The following is a 24,742-nucleotide window of genomic DNA, read 5'->3' as shown; positions in this document are numbered from 1 at the left end:
CCCAGGGCTGCGCCAGGCTCGTTCCTTTCCTGCACCTGTCGCGTCCGCGGTCCCGCGACCGGCTTTCCCGCTAAAACCCCGAACACCGACCTCTAGTGGCCCAGGCGGGATTTGCAGGAGGAGCCCCGCCGCCGCCCCGGGGCGGGGGTGGGGGGACGCCGCGCGGCTGGGGCGGGGGGGGCTTCCACGCCCTCGGGGTTGGGGGTGCTCCGTGGACCCGCGAGCGTCCCGCCCCGGGCAGCCTCGTCCCCAAGCAGGTGTCTTCCCCTCTGCTTCGGGGCGCGTCCCCACGGGGCGGCTGGGGGGGGGGGGCGGCCCAAAGACAGACTTCCTCCCCTCCCCGCGCCCCACGCCTCCCCTCCCTGCCGCCGACACACACGTCCAGGTGAGTGAGTACAAAATAATTTATTGGAGAAAAACAAAACAACAAATCCAGCACAGCAGTGGTTAACAATGACGATGATTTTTTTTTTTTTTAACTTTTAAGCCTGTCACCTGAGGGTGGGAGGGACAGGGCTTCTGTTCCCTCTAGCATCTAGCATCGGGGAGGGGGGGGAACTTTGGATGATGCAGGTGGTGCCCCCCCCCAAAGCCGCCCCAGTGTCCAGTCTTGATTAAACACTCAGGGCCAAGCGGCCTCTTGGTCCTCCCTCACCCCTGGCTGAAGAGAAGGCCCCCCCAAAACCAGCCCTCTGGGGGGGGGGGTGTCAGCCAGGACCACAGTGGGGAGCCGGGACCGAGGGGCAGGTGTGGTTTACTCTGGGAAATGGCCCACGTTCCAGCCGGCGCTGGGCTGGGTAGGGGGAGCCCTGGAGTGTGTGTGCCGCACCCCTGCCCTCTGATCTGGGGCCTCGGGTCCTTGGGGTGAACCTCCCTTCGCTACCCCAGGCCCCCTTCCCCCGCTGTCTTGGGAGGCGGGCTCTGCCCTGGTGTGAGCTCAGCCCAAGTGGAGTCACAGGCAGGGATACTGCCCCGGAGCCCGCTTTCACGATTTTTGGGGGGGCCTCTCTGTTCTCTAGGGTCCCGACGTGGGCTGGGAGGGAGGGCTCCACAGATGTGCGCCCCCCCCCATTTCAGGCCGGAGGGAAGGGGGCTGAGGAGGCTGAGGGTGTGGGAGGAGTCCGGCTGGGGGCCTGCCTGGGGGGCAGCGGGTGTCTCGAGAGGGCCCTTCGGATATCAGAAGTTGGGGTACACCCCGGCCCCGCTCCCCCTGGGCGACAAGACTCGAATTGGCTGATTGTCTCTCTCCTGTGAACAAGACACTTGGGAATTCATGCTAGCGTGAAACCAGCCGGGCTGGGGGAGGGGGCAGCGACACCCTCCTGCGCCCAAGAACCAGGAGCAGGAGGCCCAGGACCCCCCCCCCCCTCGGCTGGCACGGGCAGGTGACATGTGGGCTGCGGGAGGTGGAGACGGGGGTCTGGGGGTCCGCTGCCTCCTCCACCTTCCCGTCCCCCTGAGGCCTCGTCCCCCTCCCGCCACTGGACACAGATCCTTAGAAAGGGGAAAACGAACACAGAGCAGCGCGAAGAAGCCCCGACCGAACCCGAACTCGGCACGAAACACAACCATGCGACACGGAATCTTGGGGCCCTGAGCGGCCCCCCCACCCCCCGCCCCACCCCGAGCACAGTAGTCATGCATCAAATCAAATTCCACTGTCTTTTTTTTTTTTCATTTTTCTTCCTTTTTTTTTTTCTTAAAGTACATTTGAACACAGGACACATAGAATAATAAATACTCTTATAAGACATGACTCCAGAAAACGAGAAACAACACACCAGAGAGAAGAAAGGTGCACCTTCTCTCTTCCTGCCTTCCCTAAAGGACTCGTCTGAATAAGAAATCTGTAAACGCCGGTCCGCGCTCTCCGCCTGCCTCCCACGCTTGCTGCCTTGCCCTTGGCCTCTGACCGCCCGGCTCTCACTGCCCTGACATTCAATATGTCTCCCACGGAACTCTTCAAAGAAACGACATACCATCGTCTGCAAAATTATAATTTAACGGTATAAAGCTTCAAGTCACGTATTCCAAAAACTAGCTAAGGATTTTTTTTTATCACATAAACTATACATTAAATATTTTGAGGTATTTCAGAGAAAATTGTCAAAGGCTCAAAGGAGCTGTGCTGGGTACGTCATTCCCTGCGTGGAGAATGGTCTTTGGTGACAACAGCTGGGCGTCAGGGGGAGGGTGGGGGGAGGGCCCGCTGGAGGGGGGGCTACTACGGAGCTGGTGTGTGCGTGTGTGTGTGTGTGTGTGTGTGTGTTTGAAAGGGACCCTGGGATCTGGGGCTGCTTCTGTGACCCGGGGCTGGTGGGACTTGACCCGATCTGACCACAGGTCACCGCAGTGAGAAAGTTCCACAATCAGAATGGTCCCAAGCCGGTTCCTAACTTTCCAACAGGGGACAAAACAGAGACAGACCTCTGGCCTCTGATCCTTGCTTGAGCAAATGACTTGCCCAGCACAGAGGGTGGGAGAAGCCCTGTCCCCTGCCAGCAGGAGGTCTGTCCAGTGGGGCCCAGGTGATAGTGGGCACAGAAGGAAGGGGTCACGTCCACCCAGACTCCAGTGCCCAGCGCCACTGCAGAAAGGACAGCGGTGTGCGTGCGTGCGTGTGTGTGTGTGCGCACGCGTGAGCGTGTGCGCGTTTGGGGGGACGGTTGCTGAGCGGGGACAAGGACTCAGGATTCTGCCCCAACACCCAAAGGTTCTAGAAGCATCACTCGGATCAGTTGCTTCAAAAGCCGGGAGAATAGTGAGTCGATAAGGACAAGAGAACATTTCACACACATCTTTGGCTCCAGAAAAAGGCACTCATCGACCTCAGTATCCTCTCTCCCTCTTTCTTCTCTTCTCCCTGTCTCCCTCTCTCTCTCCCTCTCTCTCTCTCCTTGTCTCACTCTCTCTCTCTCTCTCTCTCTCTCATTGCTAGGGAGCGGGGCGCACCTGAGGGCACACCTGGTCCCAGGCGGGGCATTTCAGCGTCCAGCACAGGTCCTTGGGGGGGAATCTTTGGTATCAGGCGTGATTTATCCAATCACAGACAAGAACGTTTGAGTGAGGTAGCCTTTACCTGGGGGGGGGGCATTTCACTAGAAATGTCTTTTGCATTCTCAAGGGGGGAGGGGGTGACTACCTCCCTGGGAGGCAGTGGCCGCGCCGGGGTTTGGGGGGCGAGGTTCCTTCTAGCCTCCAGGTCCTGAACCGTGGGGAGTGGGGTTCTTGGGATCCAGCTGCCGGCCAGCCTTGGAGGTCACCTTGGAGGTCACCAGGAAGGGAAGAGAGACGAGCTGGGGGTGGGAGGGGGGGCTCATCTTCATTTCTGACCCTTCCTTCCCCCTTGTCTGTCTTTTTTTTTTTTTTCTTTTTGGCAAAAACAGGAGCAGGCAGGACCCCACCTTCCTCAGCGTCGGCTTCAGCTCCTTGGAGAGAGAGTCGCGGCGAGCGCGGGCCCGCCCCCTGCCTCCCCTGCAGGCCCGGCGCCGCCCGGCGGGGATTCCGTGCGTGCGGGTGTCTCCTCCGTGGAATCGGTTTGGTTTTTTTTTTTTGTTTTCCTGTTTCCCGGGGTCTGTCTCTCCCTGCGTGTCATCAAGGTGCCGAAAGGTAAAGTGAACTGGCGGGGGGGGGGGGGGGGCGCCGGGGAGGGGAGGCGTCTGGAATGTACCCGCATGTTTGAGCTCGGCGGCCCCTCCTCCGGGCTGGGACGGGGTGGGGGAGGGCGCCCGCCCATGGGCGCCGGCGGCCCCCGCTGCTGCGACCCCTCCCCAGACGTTAAGGCAGGCGATTCTTGGCACAAGGAACCCCGGCCGCCGGGAGGGGGTGTGGGGCGAGCAGCGGGGTTCTCGGCTTGGGGGGGCGGTTCTGCCGGCGGAGGGGGGCTGGTCTCGGTGCGGGGGGGGGGGGTGGCGGGGGGGCGGCGGGGGGGGCGGGGAGGACCCAGCTCCACGGGCTTTTGGCGACTCGGGGAGGGGCGGGGTCCGGGGCGGGGTCGGTGGGGGGACGGCTGGGGAGGGGGGGCTCCGCCGGGCCTCCCCGCGTGGGGGGCGGGGGCCGGGGAAGGAGGGGGGGGCTTATTCTTCGAATTCCTTCTGTTCAATACCCGGTTTATTCTAGTATGTGCTTCTTGACCCGCTTTGGGGGACGCCGCCGCCGCGAGCCCTGGTTTTCCTCCGCGGCCCTCGGGGCGCTGGGGCGGGGGGGGGGGGCTGGGGGGGGCGCGGCGGGCTCCCTCGGGCCTGGAGGGGGCGGGGCGCAGGGCGGAGGGGCCCTTCTTGTGCACGGCGTCCCCCCCTCCCCGGGGCGGGGCACCCCTCCAGCGCCCCCCCCCGCCCCGCCCCTCCCCCCCGCCGGGGCTCAGGCCTTGGAGAAGGTGGCGGCGGCGCCGGCGGGGCCCGCGGGGGCGGCGCCCGGCTCCTCGGCCCAGCGGTTCATGCAGCGGCGCCGCGCGTTCATGAAGAAGTTGCTGACGGTGTTGAGCTCCAGGCCGAGCTGCTGCGAGATGGTGACCTGCATCTCCTTGGACGGCCGCTTGTTCTCCTTGAAGATGGCGATGAGCGTGCGCCGCTGCAGGTCGGTGAACACCAGCCGCTGCTTCTTGGGCTGCAGCGCGCGCTCCTTCTGCTGCTCCTGCTCCTTGCGTTTGCACGCTGTGTCGCGGGCCGGCGCGGGGGGACAGACAGGGGACGCGGGTCAGCTCGGCGCGGAGGGGAGGGGGCCGCGCGGGCCTCGTCCCCGCCCCCCCTCCGGCTCTGACCCCCCCCCGCAAGGGCTCGGACCCCTCACCCCCCAGGGCTCTGACGCCCCCTCCCACCCACCCCGCTCGGACCCCCCACCCCCAGGGCTCGGTTCCCTACCCCCCAGAGCTCGCACCCCTACCCGCCCAGGGTTCTGACACCCCCTCCGCCTCACCCCCACTCAGACCACTCCCCCCCAGGGCTCGGACCTCCCTCAAGGCTTGGACCCCTCCTCCCAGGGCTCTGACACCCCCTCCGACCCGCCCCGCTCGGACCCCCCACCCCCAGGGCTCTGACACCCCCTCCGACCCACCCCGCTCGGACCCCTCACCCCCAGGGCTCGGACCCCCCACCCTCCAGGGCTCGGACCCCTCACCCCCCAGGGCTCGGACCCCTCACCCCCCAGGGCTCGGACCCCCCACCCCCAGGGCTCTGACACCCCCTCCGACCCACCCCGCTCGGACCCCCCACCCCCAGGGCTCGGTTCCCTACCCCCCAGAGCTCGGACCCCTCTCCCCCAGGGCTCGGACCCCTCACCCCCCAGGGCTCGGACCCCTCACCCCCCAGGGCTCTGACCCCCCCCCCCCCGCGAGGGCTCGGACCCCTCACCCCCCAGGGCTCGGACCCCCCACCCCCCAGGGCTCGGACCCCTCACCCCCCAGGGCTCTGACACCCCCTCCCACCCACCCCGCTCGGACCCCTCACCCCCCAGGGCTCGGACCCCCCACCCCCCAGGGCTCAGACCCCTCACCCCCCAGAGCTCGGACCCCTCACCCCCCAGGGCTCGGACCCCTCCCCTCCAGGGCTCTGACACCCACTCCCCTCGCCCCCCCCCCTCGGACCCTTTCCCCCCAGGGCTCGGACCACTCCCCAGGGCTCGGTACCCTACCCCCCAGGGCTCGGACCCTTACCCCCCCCAGAGCTCGGACCCCTCAACCTCCAGGGCTCTGACACCCCCTCCCACCACCCCGCTCGGACCCCCCTCAGGGCTCGGTTCCCTACCCCCCAGGGCTCGGACCCCTAACCCCCAGAGCTCGGACCCCTCACCCCCGAGGGCTCGGACCCCCCACCCTCAGGGCTCTGACACCCCCTCCGACCCACCCCACTCGGACCCCTCAACCCCAGGGCTCTGACACCCCCTCCGACCCGCCCCGCTCGGACCCCCCACCCCCAGGGCTCGGTTCCCTACCCCCCAGAGCTCGGACACCTACCCGCCCAGGGCTCGGACCTCCCTCAAGGCTTGGACCCCTCCCCCCAGGGCTCTGACGCCCCCTCCCCCGCACCCTGCTCGGACCCCCCCCAGGGCTCAGACCCCTCTCCCTCAGGGCTCGGACCCCTCACCCCCCAGGGCTGTGACACCCCCTCCGACCCACCCCACTCGGACCCCCCACCCCCAGGGCTCGGTTCCCTACCCCCCAGAGCGCGGACCCCTAACCCCCAGAGCTCAGACCCCTCTCCCCCAGGGCTCTGACACCCCCTCCGACCCACCCTGTTCGGACCCCCCCCAGGGCTCAGACCCCTCACCCCCAGGGCTCTGACACCCCCTCCCACCCACCCCACTCGGACCCTCCCCGCAGGGCTCGGTTCCCTACCCCCCAGAGCTCGGACCCCTCTCCCCCAGGGCTCGGACCCCTCCCCCCCAGGGCTTGGACCCCTCCCCTGGGGCTCAGACCCCCCCTAGATCTCAGAACCCCCCCCAAGAGCATGGACAGTGCGGAAGCCCCCAGGGCTCCTACCCCCAACTCCCACCCTGAGAGCCCGGATAGTAGGGAAGCCCCCAGAGCAGGGACATCCCCCCACCCCCAGAGCAGGGACAGTGGGGAAAAGACCTGAAAAGGCCGCAGGTGAGCTGTGGCTCAGTGTAGACTGGATGGAAGAAGCTGCTAATGACTAGGTCCTAGGGGTGCGTCCCCATCTCCCGGGACCTCCCTGGCATGCTGGGGCAACCCGGGTCTCAGAAGGGAGGGTCTGTGCCTCCCTCCCAGGGCAGTCCTCTCAGGCCCGGTCAGCTGAGGGACCCTGTGGCAGGCTGACATTGACGTAGCCCTGACTCTGATACCTAAGCACCCCCTCCCCCAAGAGTCGCTGAGGCCCAGACTCCGCCTCCCTGAAGTGCCCTCGGGATCCTCTGGAACCAGGAGGACCTAAGGGGGCTATGCAGGTCGGACACCCCTGCTCGGAGCAGGGAGAAGGCTGCAGGAGGCCACCCCGGGCCCCGTGGCTGCTGGAACAGGACCCAAAGCCCGAGCTCCAAAGTGGACCCCTCCCGTCAATGCGGTGGGGCCAGCGGGCGGAAGCGAAGAGGGGGCCGCCAGCGTGGGCTCCCTCCCTCCAGGGGCTGCAGCTCAGAATCTCAGTTTCTCTGCCGTGTACCCCTCGGGGCTGCAGGAGGTGGAGGGCCCGCCGGTCCTGCCTCCCCACCCAACTCCTCACCCCTGAGACTCCATCACCTTCCATCACCTTCGCAAGTGCAAGTGTGGGCACAGGCTATCCTGGCAGATAGATCCCTGCTCCCAGCTCCGGGCCCCCTGGCCCACTGGGACCACACACCAAACTGGCTTTTTTTTTTTTTTTTTTTGGTTCCGGAACAGTCTGAACCAGATGGCCTGCCAGATCAATGTCCACACACGTCTGCAAGAATAAATAAATGTTCCCTGTGCTGTGGCTCATTTCTCAGGGACAAACGGGTGCTCCCGTGAGAACCGACACACCTCTTCCCTCCCCGTCTCCCCCCGACCTGAAATGCACAGCACTTCTAATGGGGCTCTTTTAGGCTTTAAGATTGAACATGAACGAGGGTGAGATTTGGAGATTGCTGGACAGCTTAGAAAAGCCTCTGAGGAGAGAGAGGGAGGGAGGGAGGGAGAGAAGGAGGGAGGGAGGAATGGAGAGGAGGGAGGAGGGAGAAGAGGGAGGGAGGGAGAGAAGGAGGGAGGGAGGGAGGGAAAGAGGGAAGGAGGGAGGGAGGGAGAGAGGGGGGAGAGGAGGGAAGAGGGAGGGAGGAAGAGGAAGAGGGAGGGAGAGGGAAGGAAGGAGAGAAGGAGGGAGGGAAAGAGGAAGGGAGGGAGGGAGAGAGGGAAGGAGGGAGGGGGAGAGGAGGGAAGGAGGGAGGGAGGGAGGGAAGGAGGGAGGGAGGGAGGGAGGAAGGGAAAGGGAGAGAGGGAGGGAGAGGAGGGAGGGAGAGAAGGGGTGAGAGACAGGGAGAGGAGGGAGGGAGGGAGAGAAAGAGGGAGGGAGGGAGAGAAAGGGAGGGAGGGAGGGAAAGGGAGGGAGGGAGAGAGGGAGGGAGAGGAGGGAGGGAGAGAAGGGGTGAGAGACAGGGAGAGGAGGGAGGGAGGGAGAGAAAGAGGGAGGGAGGGAGCGAGAGAGGGAGGGAGAGTAGGGAAGGAGGGAGCGAGAGAGGGAGGGAGGGAGAGAGGGAGAGAGAGAGAGGGAGGGAAGGAGGGAGGGAGAGAGGGAGGGAGGGAGGGAAAGGGAGGGAGGGAGAGAGGGAGGGAGAGGAGGGAGGGAGAGGACGGAGGAGGAAAACAGCAGGAGGAACGGTAGAGGCGCTAGAGGGTGAAAAAGCGGACTAAGCAGGCCCAGCTCTGAGCGCACGCGCTCTGGGAGGGGTGAGAGAACAGCCCGGCACCCGCGAAACAAGAACAGGCTGCCGTTCAACCAAAAGGACAATGAGGAGGGAAGGGGGTGCCCTTAGGACTTAATATAGAAGCGCTGGAAGGTCAACGTGAGGACGGGAGCGTCGAAAGCACGCGTCTCTGGACGTAGGAGGCAGGTGCAGAGCCGGCACGTGGGGAAAGACGGTCGGTCGCCAGGTTCAGACGCCGTCCCAAACCAGAGGAACACAGTGCAAGTGGACAGTGGGGGGGAAATCCACGCTGAAGGACACAAAGAGTCCCATTCGAAAGGGCCCGAGAGGCGCTCAGCTCCCCCCCCCCCCTGCCAGGCTCACCCTGGGGAAATTCCTGAGGCTCAAAGAGAAGCCGGTACCAGCTCCCAGCGAGGAAGGCCAGACGTCACGCAAGGGACCGAGTCAGAGCGCTCGGGGCTTCTCAGGAACTAGGAGGCAGTGCAGCGATGCCTCCAAAAATCTGCGGGAAATTCTATTCAGCTAGAATTGTATGCATGGCGGGACACGAGGCAGGAGGGTGAAATAAAGACAGTCAGTCGGCGGCTCCAAAAGGTGACTTCCGTGCCCCCTTTCTCAGAAAGCTCCCGGAGGATGAGTTTCACCGAAACGAGGAGGTAAATTAAAGAAGGAATGTGCGAGGGCGCCTGGGTGGCTCAGTCTGTTAAGCGCTCGTCGCCCCGACTTTGGCTCAGGTCATGGTCTCACAGTTCCCGCCTGGGGCTCTCTGCTGTCAGCGTGGAACCTGCTTTGGATCCTCTGTCCCCCTCTCTCTCTGCCCCTCCCCTGCTCACTCTCTCTCTCAAAAATAAAGAAATGTCAAAAAATTTTTTTTTCTGTAAAAAGGAAAGTGTGACTCAAGTGACAGGACAAGGAGAGGCTCCCCCAGAAGATGAGGAGGGGAGAGCCCAGAAGGCCGTGGAACAAAGGCACCCAGGACACGGAGGGCAGCCCCATCCGGCACCAAAGGAAGTGGAAAGCGAACATGACCTAATATGTGTAGAAAATCCTATTGAGTTGGTTTGCATTTTTGTTGGGGAGTGTGGGGAGAACTTGTGATTGGCAACCACTAACTCCTGGAAAACCAAAGAGCTGTACGAGAAAGGAGTTGCAATCCTAGTAGTCTGTGTGGCTCAGCTGTGGGCAGTAGTCCCTGAAACCACAATGATGTGACGCCGAATATTGATTTCGGCAAAGGACTGTGTTTGCAGCTATATCGAGAAGCTGACAGAGGGAAGGCGTGTGGCGGGGATACGGAAAGGTGGTGACGCCGGACGTGGCGGATGAACGGCGCACCAGGCAGCCCTTGGTGTATAGAAGATGAGGGCAAGAACCTGGGTTCATAGTTGGTCTGCAGAATGAAACGTTGGAAGGGAGTTCAAGGAACAGTCTTGACCTCCCATCTCCTTGGAACTTGGCCACCCTGTGAGGGTCAAGGGAGGGGCCAGGTCCCCCATTCTCTCTAAGAGAAAGCTGGGACTCTGGCGTCAAGTCCAGGGTAAGAGTCAAAACTCAGCCTCGGGCCTTTAAGTTTCCGAACAGGCCCTTCTTGCCCACCTCTCGGAATCGCCAATTCAGTAATTAATCCACTTAATTAATTCGGTTCAGTCACAAATTCATCACGCATTTACCGCACAGGGTCGGAGATACAAATGCTCCTCGGAAAGCTCACAGAGGGGGGCCTGGCTGGCTCAGTTGGTAGAGGCTGGGACTCTGGAACTCAGGGTCCTGAGTTCAAGACCCGCGTTGGGCCTAAAGCTTACTTCAAGCAAGCAAGCTCGGTTACACGTCAAGAGCCTTACATGTGTCCTGTTGTTTCATCCTTATGATCATTCCATAAGGGAGTGTCCTCCTCATTTATTCAGAGAAGGCAAGCCACTTGCCCAAGGTGGCCCAGCAGGGGCGGGACAGGAGCCTGGCGGACGCCCTGCCCCCCCCCCCCAATGGGAGGGAGGGAAGGCAGTCTGCTTCTCTCCCACCCGCTCCCCCTCACTCCAATCAAGTGCCTAGTGGGGGCCCCAGAGGCAGGGGCTGGGGGAGGGGCCAGGCCAAGCAGAGTCATGAAAAAAACTTCCCGTTTTGTCGATCACAGCAAAAAGAGGCTCCCCTCTCCCCCCTTCCCAGTGTTCAATCTAATTACAGCTCCTCACAGCCCCAATCGATCTGGGCTCCAGTCAGAGCTGTTTACCAGGAGCAGCTTTTGTCCTGGTTTCCATCCCCCGCGGCCCCCCAGCCCAGCCTGGAAGCTCCGAGGTGTGAGCGCCAGCGGTGGGGGGGGGGGGGGGAGGCAGCCCAGACGCGCCCCCCCCATCAGCGCACCCCTCCCCGCCGCCACCTTCCCCTCCTCGGCATCCTGTCTGGTGTCCGGGATCACCCCACCAGCCCCAAAGGCCACTGTGGTCCTTGTGCGGCCCCAGGCTCCCCGAGAGGAGGCCAGGCTGCGGGCACGAGCCCCTTTCCAGAAGCGAAAGCCCAGGCTTGGAGAGAAGGGCTGACCCGGAGGAGGGCTGGGGACGGGGAGCCTCGAGGAGGAGCCCGGACGTCCCAGGAGCACCAGCCTCCTGTGGCAATGCCACTGCTAAGGCCACCTCTTCCGCGATGATCTCCACTGGGGACAGCTGTGGCTTCCACCTTCGTCACCTCCCGCCCCCACCAGCACCTCTTCCAGGGCATCACTGCCATCACCTGTGCCTCCCATCACCACACCAACACGTCCTCTCGCCTGCTCTAGGCGCTGCCCCACCAGCACGAGCTCCACTGCGGTGGCCCCCATGTCCCCTCTCTTCTCATGGCCATCCCTCCCTCTCACCTCCTGTTGGCTTCACCTGCGCCCTCGCCTCCTCCCATTTCCCCGTCACAGGGGCCGCCACCTCGTAGGTAGCCGCACGGGAGGACCCAGCCCCGAGTCCCCTCGCCAGGGGCTCCCCGCCTGTAGTGGGGGGGACAGGGAGTGGCCCCAGACACAGACCCTGGCCACCAACCCTGGTTGCTGTGGCAGCCGGAGGAAGAGCCTGCTGGTCTGGCTGGGGGGACCGTTGGGGGCTGGGCCGGCAGACGTGCTCTGGGACCCTGGGCAAGTCAGTCCCCTGGCAGTGTCCCAGGCTCCTCCTTTGCAGAATTGGGCCCCGGCCTCCTTCCAACAGTTTTCAGGGCGCCTCGGCGGCCTCTCCCCTCCCACCTCACTCAGCCCCTCCCCTCCCCACCCTGTCACCTCTCCCTTCCCATCTCCTCCACTGCCCAGCCCTTTCTTTCCATTGTTTTTTTCACAGCATTACGATGATGACTCCCCCACTCTACACAGGGGCCCCCTCAAAATGTGGGTTCGGGTCAGCCCTCCACGCCTCCAGGAACTGAGAAACTGAAATTAAGAACACTGATTCTGAGATGCTCTGCTCTTAGCACGTCTGGTGCTTTCTGGAGCCCAGGCACCAGGCGGGTCTGGGGCTGGCTCCTGGGAGGTCCTGGTGGCCCTGGGAAAAGACCAGAGGCGGTCGAGGAGAGGAGACTGAGAGCCCGCTCCCAAGTCTGAGCCCCTCGTGGGAGCAAAGGAGGGTGAACTGGGGGGGACCCTCATTTCAGACCCCCTGGAACCCCTCTTAGCACCTCACTTCTGCCTGCCTCCTGCCTCCCCAGGAAGTGCTGGGGTCAGCAGACCACACCCTCCCGCTGCTGGGACCCCTCCATGGGCCAAGAGGGCCCTCAAACCCTGCCACCCCTGCAGTATCGCACGGGGTCGGCCCTCTGTGCCTCAGTTTCTTCCTCCTGCCTTGCCCAGCCATGGGAAAAGACGTGGCTGAAAAGTCTTGAATATCATGGCGGGGCTGAGATGCTGAGATGAGGTTCCCAGCTCCCATCTGGGGGGTCCCTGGGAGGAGCCCCTCTGGGCTCCACTTATTACGTGGCCATAAAGTCTCCCCCCCCCCATGTCAGGTCTGCCCTCTGCACCTCTCCTGAAATCTTCTGGGGGAAGGCAGGGATGGAGAAACTGAGGCAAGGGAGAGAGAGTTGGGCTGCCCGGCCGGAGCACTCCTACACATACGTCAGGGACCAGCAGCAGTGGCCCTTCTGCCAGGAAGCCCCTCTCGCCACCCCCAGCAGAGCCTGGCATGCTCCCCAGGGCCCCTAGTCCTGACCTTGGGGGCCAAGCCTGACCTGGAGTCCCCTCTGTTGCCCAGCACAGAGTAGGTCCACGGGAGGCGGCTGGCCGGGTGTCTTCATCCAGGGACTGACGCCCCTTGTGACCCTCCTGGGCGGGTGGTGGGCCAGTGGGGGCAGTGGGACCCCCGGAGCACCCACCCCAAGTCAGGGAGGGGCAGCCGGGGCCCCGGACTCAGTCACCCCTCAGTGGATGGGAGAGAGTCTACATGGGAAGGATCTGGGATCCCACCTGTTCGCTGCCCCCCATCTCCTGATAGACACACTCTCCCTGCTCCCTCTTACTCTCCCTCCCCCCTCCGTCCCCCCTCCCCCCATCCCATGGCCTCCCTCTCCTTCCTCTCCCTCCCCCTCCTCCCCTCCCCTGCTTCCCCTCCTCCCTTCCCTCCTCTTGTCTCCCCCCTCCCGTCCCTCCTCCTCCCCCTCCTCCTTCCCTTCCCCCCTTCCTCCCACCCCCTCCTCCCCCAGAGACCGCTGGGCGTGAGTGTGCAGCTGGGCAGCAGTGAGTGTCCTGGGCCATCCCCAGACTCCGGGGGGACTGACTACGCGCAGACATCTGTCTGCCCCCCACATCCTGTTGGGGTGCCCTGTGGGGCTGCCACAAAGTCCCGGCTGGGCGGAGGGCTATGTGTGGTGAGGCATCGTGTGTGGGCTCTTGGCGCTTCGCTACAGTTGGGGGGGCGTCCACACACCATCAGACCCCAGGGGTGGGGGGAGCGTGAATGACCGGGACATCCTGTGACCCCAGCCAGAGCCGTTGGGGCCACAGGCAGCAATGTGGGCGGTGGTGTGGGTATCTGGAGGGGTGCGGGAGGGGTGAGCCCCAGGGGGTGTGGGTCCGTGGGCCTCAAGGGAGACGAGGGCACAGCAGACATCGGCGTGACGGTCGCTTGCAGCCGGCCACAGGGGCGTAGGGGACGCTGTGCACGGGAGGGTCACGAGAGGCGGGGGCGCGATATGCCGTGGCCGGGTGGCACCCGGGGGAAGCTCACTGTGTGTGTCCAGGTAGGTGGGATGCAGCCCCACCCCCACCCCCGGGACCATCTAGAGGCTCAGGACTGTCTACCTGCCCGGTCCCGGCTGCCCACCCACGCCTTGCCAGTCCCAGCCAGTGGGGACAGGGGGCCTGGAACAGGTGCTCCGTGGACACTGCTTTCCTGGTTGATGGAGCGCGTGCAGCGACCCGTGATCCTGATGTCCTCGGTCGGTGGGAGGGAGCGGTCCCACTGTGCTCAGGGGGGTCCACGTGGGTGCCAAGGCTGCGCCCTGGACCCTTTCCTCCCCCGCGTGCCACTTGCGTTCATCAAGCACCCACTGTGTGCCCGGCGGGTGCAGCTGGGGACAGCCTCCCTGAGGTGGAACCCCATGCATCACCGGAAAGCCGGGGCGACTTTGTTCCGGAACAGGGCGCTGGCCGCCCGGCTCTGGGCAGTGAGGGGTGGCGGGGTGTAAGGGTGGGGGGGGGCGTGGGGGGGAGATGTGAGCCCAGCTGGGTTCTAGAAGGCCTCCAAGTGGGGACAGAGCTGCGTATGCAGGCTGGTCTTGGATGGGAAGTGGGGGGGGGGGGCGTCCAGTGAAGCCAAGAAGAGACATGAGCCAGAGCGGCACCTGGACAGCTGGTTAGACGGGAGACGACACTTGGATCGTGGTGCCAGAGCTCGGCACCTGAATGACTGTCCTGGTCCGTCCGTGTCAGTCACACTGTCAGCAACAACTAAGCCGCTCTCGTGGGCTCCCTCCCCTGCACCGGGTGTCTGCACCCCCCCCCCCCTCCCCGCCACTGCCTGTCCACCTGGGCACAGGGTGGGGAGTGTGTAGCTGGAGCCTGCCGTCCCCTCCCCTCTGGCCACCTCCTGTGCTCAGCTCTGGCCTCATGGAGCAGACAATTCAACACGGAGCCGGTCTCCGGCTGGGATGATGACCGGTTTCCTTGGCGACGCATGCGTCCCGCCCCAGCCGCCAGCCTCCCGGCCCCAGTTGCGGAGAGCAGTGGTGCCCCCACCCTGGTGGCTTGTCCCCACTGGGCTGAGCTGCCCTGAGCATCCCCCACGGCCTCCCAGCCCAGAGATGGTGGATGATTTGCCCAAGGTCACACAGCGAGTCGCCGAGGGGGGCCTGGAACACACACTGACCCTCCTTATCTGCACCCCGTACCCCTGAGGGGGCCAGAAAGGGGCTCCCACGGTGGGGCACAGAGTCATCTCCAAGGAGCCGGTGCTGAGCCAGGCCCCTGCCCTCCCCTGTCTGTCCCCACACACCTCTCCTCCAGGCCTCCGGACTCACCTTGGCCGGCGCCCAGCCTTCCGGAGAGGCCTCGCCTCCCTCCCTCCCCACGGGCTCCCCCAGATGGGATTTTAATGGCCACGTTTTCAAATTAGTTCTGAACCTTTCAAAGACTTATCAGGGAAAGGAGCGTTTCCACAGGGACTCTGGGCTGCCCTGCCGGGGGCTCCATCTGGAGCGGGGGGCCCCCACTGCCTGGGGTTGGGGAGCTGGGGTATCTAGGGGCGGCTCACCCTTGGACCTTCAGTCCTGGAGACCACCCCCCCCCCCATTCAGACCCCCTCAGACCGGGGCAAAGCGCGTGGGGGCACACACCCGTACCCAACCTCACAGAGCTTCTGATGTTTAAAAAGTGTTAAGAAGTCACCGTGGCAGAGTTGGAAATGGATTTGAAAAAGATGACGGAAAGAAACCATTGATAAGAAAGAACAGGGACACCAAGCCCGGAGCAACTAGGAAGCTAATCTACAGATCAACCCACACAACATGGTCCCCCGACCCCCCCCCGACCCCCCCACGCATTCACCAGCGGGCCGGCAAGGGGAGAGGGGAGACCGCCAACCGGCTGGAACAGCCCGACTGTCCTCTGGGCGAGGAGGTGGCCACAGAAAGAGGGAAATGACCAAGGAGAATAGGACGCAGCCAGAAAAAATGACCACTGTTTCCCGATAGGGAATGTTCCTGATGTCATGGGGGCGGGAGCAAGGCAGCACCGGGCTTTCCAGTGTGTGTAGGGGGGTGTGTGTGTCCCCAGTGGGGGGTGTTTAAAGAGGAGGACAATGGACAGAAGGAGTGCTTGCCGCGCAGGATCAAACGCACGGTCTCTCCGGGAGGAGAAAGGTTTGCAGGAAGGTGGGACGGGACGATGCCTTCTCGTTCCGTAAGAATTAGGAACCAGGCGAATGTGTGTCCACTGTTGGAAATGCTAATGCAGCATTTTTAAGAGGTGGGGGGGACAGAAGGGAGCGAGGGTCAGAGCAGTGGCTTTGTGGTCGCTCCCACCGCGCAGGAGCCTGTTTCTTTATCCGATTCGTGCGCTCCCACCGGCCTAGGGATTCCAGTCTCCGTTCGGGGAAGGGGATGTGCGCAGGGGAAAGCGACTGGCCCACGTCCTGGGCCCGAGAGGCCGCCACCCCCTCCCCGGCGTTCCCTGAGCGCCACCCCCTGCCCCAGTCCCGGGGAGCCCCACCCTCCGCCCCAGCCCCAGGGAGTCCCCCCACCCCACCCCCTGCCTCAGTCTCCACACTCGCAGCTCGCTGCCCTAGGGTGTGCGCTCCTTATGTCGGGCCCTGGGCACCCACATCCCGCCAGGATGCTGATGGAGCTCACTGCTGGCTCCCTCCTGTTTGGGAGATCCCCCACCCCGCGCCGAGGACAGATGTGCCCAATGCGGCACATCACATCGCAGAGGCTGGCTCCCCAGGCAATGGAGGGGCGCGTTCGCCTGGTGGGGGAAATTGAGGCCCCGACATCTCCAACGCATGAGCGCTTGTGGATGCGCACCCGGGTTTAGGAGAAGCGCCCACCCTTGACGTCCGCCCCCGCCCCGCCCGGTTCACCCTCCTCCATCGGTGTAGATGGATGCGACCCTCTCAATCCCCAAGCACTAGGGAGTAGAGTCGGACTTGGTGACTGTGTAGATGCAAGAGACACAGGTGCGGTGCTCCAGCAAGCCCCGCTGGGGGCGCGTGGGTCACGCCCAGTGGCCCGCACAGGTGTTTCGGGAGAGAGAGGTCCCTTGCTGCGGGCCGCCCCATTAGGCCAGATCTGAGCTCGAAGACCGATGGGGCTCCTGAGCCAGAGTCCGCACGCGTTTCTTACTGTGGATGTGCACGTCTACACCTGCTCCCGCGGACGTCTCCACTGCCTCCCCGTGCGCACGTACGTTTGCGCCTCAGCACGTCCCTTCTGAAGTCTGCGCCAGTCCTGGGCGCGTCTCCCTGTCCCTGCTTCCGTCTGCTGTGAATCTCTGACTCGTCGGATCTAAGGGGCCCCCAACTCCCCACATCCGTCCACACGGCAAGAGTCCGCCGGCAGGAGGTTAGGCCTCCTAACCCCACCCACACCTACACCTACTTGGCAGAGGGGAAACTGAGGCCACAGGTGCCCCAAACCGCCCAGGGTCTCGTGGGTCTCCCAGGCAGTCCCTGGCTCCTGGCCTAGCCTCCCCCTCCCCCACTAGCGCTGCCTTCCTTATTGATCAAGGGCCATATTTAATTAAAAACTTGATTCAAACCAGCTCGGGCTCCCCTGTTAAGCTGGGCTCGCTGCTACATACAACGACACAGGCCAGCTGTGCGGGCCCAGGGGCTCCTTGCAGCCACTCTGGGCTTCCCCACCTCCCGTCCTTTGTCCACGAGGTTCCAGGAGCCTGAGGTCAGGGCACCTGCCCCCGGGAGCCTCCTCCTCTATCGGCTACATCTTAGGGGTAATGGGAGGCTACGTGGCAGGATGCCATGCACAGGCTGGATGAACTCCAAAGTGGTGGTAAAAACCCCCTCCAGCTTTGAAGGAGAGAGCACACCAGGGATGGGAGCCAAGCCTGGAGACCAGAGGAGAAGAGGAGGAGGAGGGGGAGGAGGGGGAGGAGGGGGAGGAGGGGGAGGAGGGGGAGGAGGAGGGAGCGGGGCTGGCGGTGTATCGCTCAGGCTAGAGTGGTGATGGCTGATAGGGAAGAATCCCAGGAACGGGAGAGAAGTGAGGGGCCAGAATGGCCAGATCTGGGATTTCAGGCTAAGGGGACTTCAGAAAAAAGGAATCGAAGCCCAGCTCCAGGCCCTCGCCCTGCAGACTCGTCTGTGTGCCCAATTGTGACATGCGGGTGACTGTCCCTGTCTTGCAAGGTTGGGCTTGGGGCTCAGGGAGGGCTGGAAATGTGCTGCTGGGCCCAGGCTTACCCTGAGGGCCGGCTTCAGCGAGGGGGGCGCCGGGGCAGGAGAGGCAGAGGCTGGGACCTGGTGTCCACACACCCTCCCTGGGGGGCTCATGTGGGCCAGGACCCTGTCACCCTCAGAGGAGCTGGAAGGGGAAGGGCAGCACCCGCCGTCCACCTGCCCGAGGGCCATCCACGCCGCCGCTTATCGCATGGAGCTTGCCGTGACCTCGAGGGACATCCCGCTGTCCTCTGCCTCGGTCCACTGAGCCTTTGCCCCTCCAGGCCACCTGCTCGGGATGTCCCCCCACTTGCAGGAGGTGGGAGCCGGGGCATCTCAGCCCCTCCAGGCTCAGCCCGCCCCCCCCCCAGCCCCGTTTACTGCTGGGGAAGCCGGGTCTGTTCCCCCTCCTGCTGGAACGGTGTGTGGCTTTGGCAGTGGCCTTCCTTCCTCTCTGCCTCGCCTTGCTGTGAGGGCGCAGAATCACTTAAGCTGGGTGGGGTCCTGGGGCTGTCCCAGCCGAGTCTTGGGGTGGGAGGAGGGCCTGGTTTGGGGGGGGGACGCAGAGCTCACAGGGGGACGCTCTCCCTGCATCCCTGTGGGGGGCGACAGTGTCCCCTCCAGACGCCTCCCGCACTCCCTGCCCACTCTCCTGCACCCCCCAGATCACAGGCTGCCGTGGGGGCCCCCTGAAGATGAGAAGTGGGTGTGGGGGTGATCAGGCAAGGTGGCCTCAGGGTGCAGGGTCTGTGAATGCACCCTGAGGGGCTCCGCAGGGCGTGGTTGATGAAAAAGCCTCAACAAGCACTTCCTAGGTCCATTTCTCAGATGAGGAAACTGAGCCTCAGGCCCCACCCCACCAGTCTGTGAGGGAGCCCAGGTGAGGCCCAGGTCTCCAAGTCCTCTGCTGGGATGTCTTGGGGGGAGTCTGGAAGAGATGTGGACCCCTTGGGGTTCAAGGTGAGGATTTTACAGAAGGGGTAGGGGTCCTGGGGGGCCGTTCCAGAAGCTGCACAGCCATCTCTCCCACTGGGACTCTCGGTTGGACCGTTGACCTTTGGGGCTGGGTTCCTTCAGGCTCAGACCCCGCCCAGCCCCACCCGCCCCGCACTGGTCTGGGATGGTGGTGGCAGGGTGGGGGAGGAGGCTGGGGGCGCGAAGTGCCCGTCTTAGCCTGGATGGAGGCCAGATTTGCCTTTTCCTGTCCAAGACCGTCCCCTCCAGACCCCCAGCCCCGGCCACGTGCCATCAGCAACTTGGTTCCAGAAATGGGTCCCTTCCTGCCTCAGTTTCCCCCATGCTGGCCTCCAACAGCCCTCAGGGATTTGGGCACCTGGCTCACCAGTGAGGCAAGAAGGAGGAGGGTGACCCTTTTCCAATCGCCTCTTTCTAATATTTATTATATATATATATGTTTTCTGATCAGTTACAAAAAATACTTCTCCCCCAGAGTTGCAATTTAAACAATATTTGAAGAAGGCCGAAGCTATCGACCGGCGGCGGTGATGAATTAGAGACGGTAATTCGAATTCATCGACCACCCCGCCCCAGCCGAGAGTCCCCTCCCCCCCACCCCCAGTCCCTCTCCCACAATTACTGCTGGAGTCAGAGCCTGGGAGGCTTCCAAGAGGAGGCAGCCCCCAAGCCTCGTGCTCCCAGGACCCTGGTGTGGGCTGGGAAGACGAGGCCGGCCCGGCAGCCGTGGGGTTAGGGTCCTGCAGGATGGGCCTTGCCGGGACCAGCGGGTCCCAGAATCTCAGAATGTTAGACCCAGAAACCTGGCCCCTCCAGCGCACACACATTTGACAGATGGGTAAACTGAGGCACCCAGAGCAGGCCGGCATAGGGCAGTGGGGTGGCCCCTGAGGGCCAGGCAGCCAGATTCCTTAGGTGCTTCCCGGAAACAAAGACGCCACCCCTTGTCCCCTGGGCCCCGGATCTGGGAAGGAGGGAGGTGGGGAGCTGGGAGGGTGGGCCGGGAGACGCGCAGGCTAAGGGCCCCCTCCCCGGCTCAGCTGCCCTGGGGGGCTCTCCCGGCCTCTTTTCAGTATCTCCCCTCCTCTGCCTCTCTCTCTTTGTCTTTTTCTCTCCGCATCCCTGTTTCTGTTTCTCTTTCTGTCTCTGGTTTTTCTCCCCTCTGTTTTTGTCACTCTGTCATTCCCTACCTGTCTCAGCCTCTCTGTGTCCGTCTGTCTCCGTGTGTCTTCCTCCCTCCGAGCCCGGCGGGGGCGGCCCCCCGGGGGGCACCGCCGGGAGAGGCGGCGGCGGCAGGGGGGTTGGGGTGGGGGGGACGGGTGGCCTGGCCAGGGCGCAGCGCAGGGCAGGGCGGTGAGTCCTCCCCGCGGGGTCCAGATTGGGGGGGGGGGTTGGGGAGCGGGTCGGGGCACCTGGAGCGGCTCCAGGCCTTCGCGTGCCGGGCGGGCGTGGTTGGGAGGGGGACGCGCCCCGCTGCCTCCCCGTAAGCGCCGCGATTTGCCGCCACTTAACCGCTTTTCATTTGCGCAGCGACCGGAACTAAAGGCCTCTCGGCCGGCCGGCCGGCGCCTAATTACCCCTCGCCCGGGCCGGGCCACCTCTAACTCCCAGGCCAAGCCCCGTGGTGTAGACGCGGCCCGGAGCGCGCCCGAGTTGCGGTGGAGCCGGCGGGTCGGCGGGGTCATCGCGTGGGCAGGGGCGGGAGGAGCAGAGGGAGCCGCAGGGTCCCCACTCATTATCCCCGGCACCCGAGCGCCCTGCCCGAGGCTCGGCCCGCGCTCACCCGCTCCTGTGCCCCGTGCGCTCCGACACAGCCTCGATTCCGACTTTCACTTTCCCAAAGGGGGGCCGGCTGTTTCCCCACCTGCTGTCCTCCGCGCGCCCGGAAGGGAAGACCCAGGCGGGGGAGCCGGGCTCCCCTCAGCCCGCAGCAGCGACACCCCCTGCCCCACCCCTCGGGGCATGGACTTCGCGCCTGTGGTCCGTGGCTCTGGGAGGCCCTGGCCCACCTCGGGGGGGGGGGGGCGTGGGGGCTGAAATGCGCAGCCACAGTTCCTGACGGCCGTTTAGTAACACAGGTGCGGGAGAAAGTGCACAGTGATACGTGTTCTTCGGGGGTGTCCCCGGAAATACATGCGCTGGGAGGAGGCCCAGGGTGGCGGGTGTGGCCAGATGTCAAATGCCCATGTCCACGCGTCTCCACGAGCGCCACTTAGCATCTGACACCTTAGGGCACCCTTTTGCCACCCGATGTCACCTGCATCGCACACAGCGGTCTGCGCCTGTGTCCCTTGTGAGCGCACCCGTGGCCCTGCATGTGCGTTGGGCAGCAGGACAGGACAGGTTTCGCCCTTACACAGGCCCCACGTCTGGACTCCTAACGCCGGTTCTGAGATGACACGACGACCTCCCCGCACGATGGGTCACCTGCCGCACATGCGGGGACTTCATTTCCCACTCCCCAAAGCGGGGAATCTAAGAAGCCTAGAGGAGGCTCCACAGAAGGGGGAAACTGAGGCCACGTGTCAGCGCAGGCTCCCCGGGCTGTCCAGCAGGCCAGGGGGCCGGGAGGAGCAAACCCAGAACCCCCTCCAGCGGCAGCCTACGCCCCTTCGCCCCGGCCCCCCTCCCTGCGGGGTGGCTGGAGGCAGAACTCCCGCCCTGCCTCCTTGCTCCAGGGGCGCCTAGTCTGAGAGCCAGCCCACTCCAGCTCCACTCGCCCCTGTGTGCAGAGAAGCGATCGATCCCGCCTCGTCGGAGGCGGCTATTGTCCCCGCGGCGGCCCCCTCCCCCTGCGGCCAGGGAAAGACCCCCCCCACACACACACACTCAGGTCAGGCCCTTCCCCGTGACAGTGGCCGGGCCTCTCCCGCACCCCACAGACACCCAGGACAGGGGGCCCCCCCGGCCAGGCCGCCTCGCTGGGGGCAGGTGTGGACCCAGCTGCCGTCAGCTGGGAGGGAGGAGGGAGCGTGGTCCCCAGGGGGGCCGGGGGCTGAGAGTCGGTGTGAGTGAGAGAGACAGAAAGAGAGCGCGGCGGAGAGAAGGAGAAAGAGCCGGGAGGAACCAGGAGGAAAAACAAGATCCAGCGAAAAATAAATAGAAACCAGTTTGCCCCGACAGACAGAGGTAGAAAGGAGGGAAACACGGGACGGAGAGGCAAGGCCGCCAGGAGTGCGCGCGCCCGGGCCAGAAGCCACCGCGCAGGGCAGGCGGCCGGCCGGGGTGTGAAGGCCTCCGGGCCGCCCCTCCCCCGCCCGTTCTCGGGTGACCTTTGCCAGCGGCCGGAGAGGGGGAGGGGCTATCGATCGCCGAGGCCGAGCTACAAAGAAGCGCGCGCTGGGGCCGAGGGCTGAGCGCGGGCCCGGCCCCGGCCTCCTCCGCGCCGGCAGCCGGGTGCACGGTCCCGGCCCTCTGCCCGGAGCTGGAAGCGGAGCCAGGGGCTTTTCGGGAGGCGGGGAGTGGCGCCCCCAGCCGAGAGCAGCGGCGCGTCCGGGGCTCGGCACCGCCCCCCCCCCCCCCCACCACACACACAATGAGCGACCCCGCAGGCTGCTTCGGGGATCCTCCCCACAGTGTAAAAGGAACCAGGGACCCCTCCCCGTTCCCGGGCTGCTGGGGGGGGGGGGGGGCGCGTGGCAGGCGGCACAATCCCCTTCTCCCTTTCGGCGGCTGCACGAACCGGCAGGGGCGCACACGACGCTCCCGCAGGGGAGTCCCGAGCCGGAGCCCCCGGGGTCGCGCGCAGTGCGCCGCGCTCCTACCTGCCAGGCGCAGCGCCGACATGCGCTGGAACTCGGGCTCCTGCAGCCACTTCCACATCCTGCGGAAGGTCTCGCGGCCCGACTTGAGCTTGCTCCACGGCTTGGGGTTGCGCAGCAGGTCGGAGAGCGTGCCCTGCGAGCGGCACAGGATGCGCTGCGCGAAGATGGCCTGCGGGATGCTGTAGCGCTTCAGCTCGGCGGTGATGCGCTGCGCCACCTCCTTGGTGTTGATCTCCTCCGCCGCCGCGCCCGCCCCGGGGCCGCCGCCGCCGCCCGCGCCCGGGCCGCCGCCGCCTGCGTGGGACCCGTGCGCCCCGGCGGCCGCCAGCCCGCCCAGCGGCGCCAGCAGCCCCGCGGTGCCCCCGCCGCCCGCGCCGCCGCCCCCGCCGCCGCCGCCGCCGCCGCCGCCTCCGGGCAGCCCGCGAGCCAGCGCGTCCTCGGCGCGCCCCAGCAGCGCAGCGTGCGGTTCGAAGGCGGCGGGCGGCAGCAGCTTGTCCCCGGCCAGGTGGCCCGGCGCGCCGTAGGCGGCCAGCGGCGGCGGCGGCGGCGGCGGCGGGGGCTGCGGGGCGCCGTGCAGCGCGGGCGGCAGCGCGTTGGGCAGAGGCGACAGCGGCGACCCCATGGCGGGCAGCTCCTTGCCGTAGGGCCCGTAGAGGTGGCCCACGGAGGCGAGCGCCGCGCGTTCGTCGCGCATGAGGGTGAAGCTGCCGCTCACGCTGGCCGCCAGGCGCTGCGGCGGGGGCGGCGGGGGCGGCGCGGCCGCCGGGTGCGGGTGCGCGTGGGGGTGGCCGCCGTGCGCCCCGGCCACCGCCGCGGCCGCCGCGTGCTGGTGGAACTTGTCGGCCACGGCGGCGAGCGGCGGCAGGTGCTGCAGGGGCGTGAGCGTCGTGTAGGTACCGCCCAGGCCGGGCGCCTCACAGGCCATGCCCATGGCCGGGTGGAGCGGGCCCGCCAGCTCCCCGCGGAAGTCGGCGCCGCCGCTCGCGCCGCCCGTGCCGCCCGCACCCCCGGCTCCCCCGCCGCCGCCGCCGCCGTCCAGCAGGCTCGCCATGCCGGCCACCAGGCCCGGGCGCCCGGGCGCCACCAGGCCGCGGTGCTGCGCCGCCGCCGAGCGCGCGTGGCCCGGGCTCAGCAGCTCGCCCGCCTGCGCGTGGGCCACGCCGTGCAGGCCCCCCAGGCTCTCCAGGCTCAGCTCCATGCTCGGCCGCTCGCCCGCCGCGCGCGCTCCTCGGCGCCGGCCCGGCGCGCTCAAGGCCGCCGCATGGCCCCCGCCCGCTCCCCGGTGGCTGCGCGCGAGGCTGCCCGGCTGCGCGGCGCACCGCCCGGCCCGGCTGCGAGCGCGGCCACCAGGATGTGGCGGGGGAGCGGCCGCCGGCGCCCGGGCCCGGTCTGACGTCAGCACCCCCGCCCACCCGCTCCCCTCTCCGCCGCCTCCCGCCGCCTCGCTCTCCGCCCGCTCCGGCCCCCTCGAGCTCCAGGCCGGCCGGAGTGGGCCAGGCTCGGGCTCCTGGGGTCCCCAGCCTCCGCACCCGTCCGCGTCCCCCCCCTCTCCAACAGGGGGGCCGACGGACGCGGGGACAGCCGGGCGGGCTTTGGAGGACAGACCCCACGAGGTGGGGCCTGGGGCCTCATCCCTACACCTCTTATTCTGTGTCTCTCCCCAGAGGGTCAGGAAGCTTACTTTCCTGCCTGATGCCCCCAAATCAATCTCCAGGAACACGTAGGAATGTGGCTGGGTGGGGCCTGGGGTCCACTTGTCCCCCCTCTGGCCTCTGGCCCACACGGACCCCAGGAGGCAGGTTCCTGTGCAAGCTGGGCTTCCCCTATGGGAGCACCGTACAGGGAGTCACTGCCCGCTTCCCATCTCTCTGCGGGGAGTCCTGCTGAAAATCGGGGTCCTCAGGCTGAGTCAGGGCCTGTCCACCCCCAGGGTCCGGATCTGCTTCCAGGTGTGGGCACCTGGGCCTCAGTTTCCCTAGCTGCACAGTGGAGCACCTGTCCTCAGGGGTGCCAAAGATGCCTCCCGCCTCCAAGTTCTGGTTCCCTCCATCCCCAGCAGGGCAGCAGCTGGGGGGTGGGGGAGGAGGGGGGGACCTTTAAAGAACTTGTCGTTTTCCAGAGCAGGCAGGTGGGGGACTTGTCCTCTCTGCTTCCTGAGAAGCCCCTGCTTCCAACTGCGCCCCCCACCCCAGTGGTGTGGGGGAGAGAAGGTGGTTCTTTTCCTCACCACCGGGAGACAGTTGAGGCCCAGGGACCCTTGGGAACTGGGAAAAATGGGGAGCCTCCCACGCTCAGAGAGACATTCCCTTCCATGGTCCCTCCAGC

At 65.7% G+C, this 24,742-nt stretch overlaps 1 protein-coding gene across 1 annotated transcript; it reads right to left on the bottom strand.

The window, feature by feature from the left end:
• Positions 1 to 4,359: 4,359 nt before the first annotated feature.
• On the bottom strand, positions 4,360 to 23,615 carry ONECUT3 (one cut homeobox 3). Its single transcript, XM_043590172.1, has 2 exons — positions 22,418 to 23,615; positions 4,360 to 4,652 (listed from the first exon to the last, which is right to left on the bottom strand). Exons 1-2 carry the CDS (start codon positions 23,613 to 23,615, stop codon positions 4,360 to 4,362), a joined length of 1,491 nt encoding a protein of 496 aa, XP_043446107.1.
• Positions 23,616 to 24,742: the final 1,127 nt, after the last annotated feature.

This window comes from Prionailurus bengalensis, chromosome A2 (assembly GCF_016509475.1).
Source record: "Prionailurus bengalensis isolate Pbe53 chromosome A2, Fcat_Pben_1.1_paternal_pri, whole genome shotgun sequence".
Classification (NCBI taxonomy): domain Eukaryota; kingdom Metazoa; phylum Chordata; class Mammalia; order Carnivora; family Felidae; genus Prionailurus; species Prionailurus bengalensis.
The sequence above is the reverse complement of the archived record's forward strand: the minus strand, read 5'-3'. Positions and strand labels throughout refer to the sequence as shown.

Bases quoted from the DNA above. Each gene is read 5' to 3' on its own strand.
- ONECUT3 (XM_043590172.1), bottom strand. From the start codon at position 23,615: ATGGAGCTGAGCCTGGAGAGCCTGGGGGGCCTGCACGGCGTGGCCCAC. The intron at 4,653-22,417 runs GTAGGAGCGCGG...CCCGCGACACAG, and splicing joins GTCGGCGCTGCGCCTGGCAG to CGTGCAAACGCAAGGAGCAG.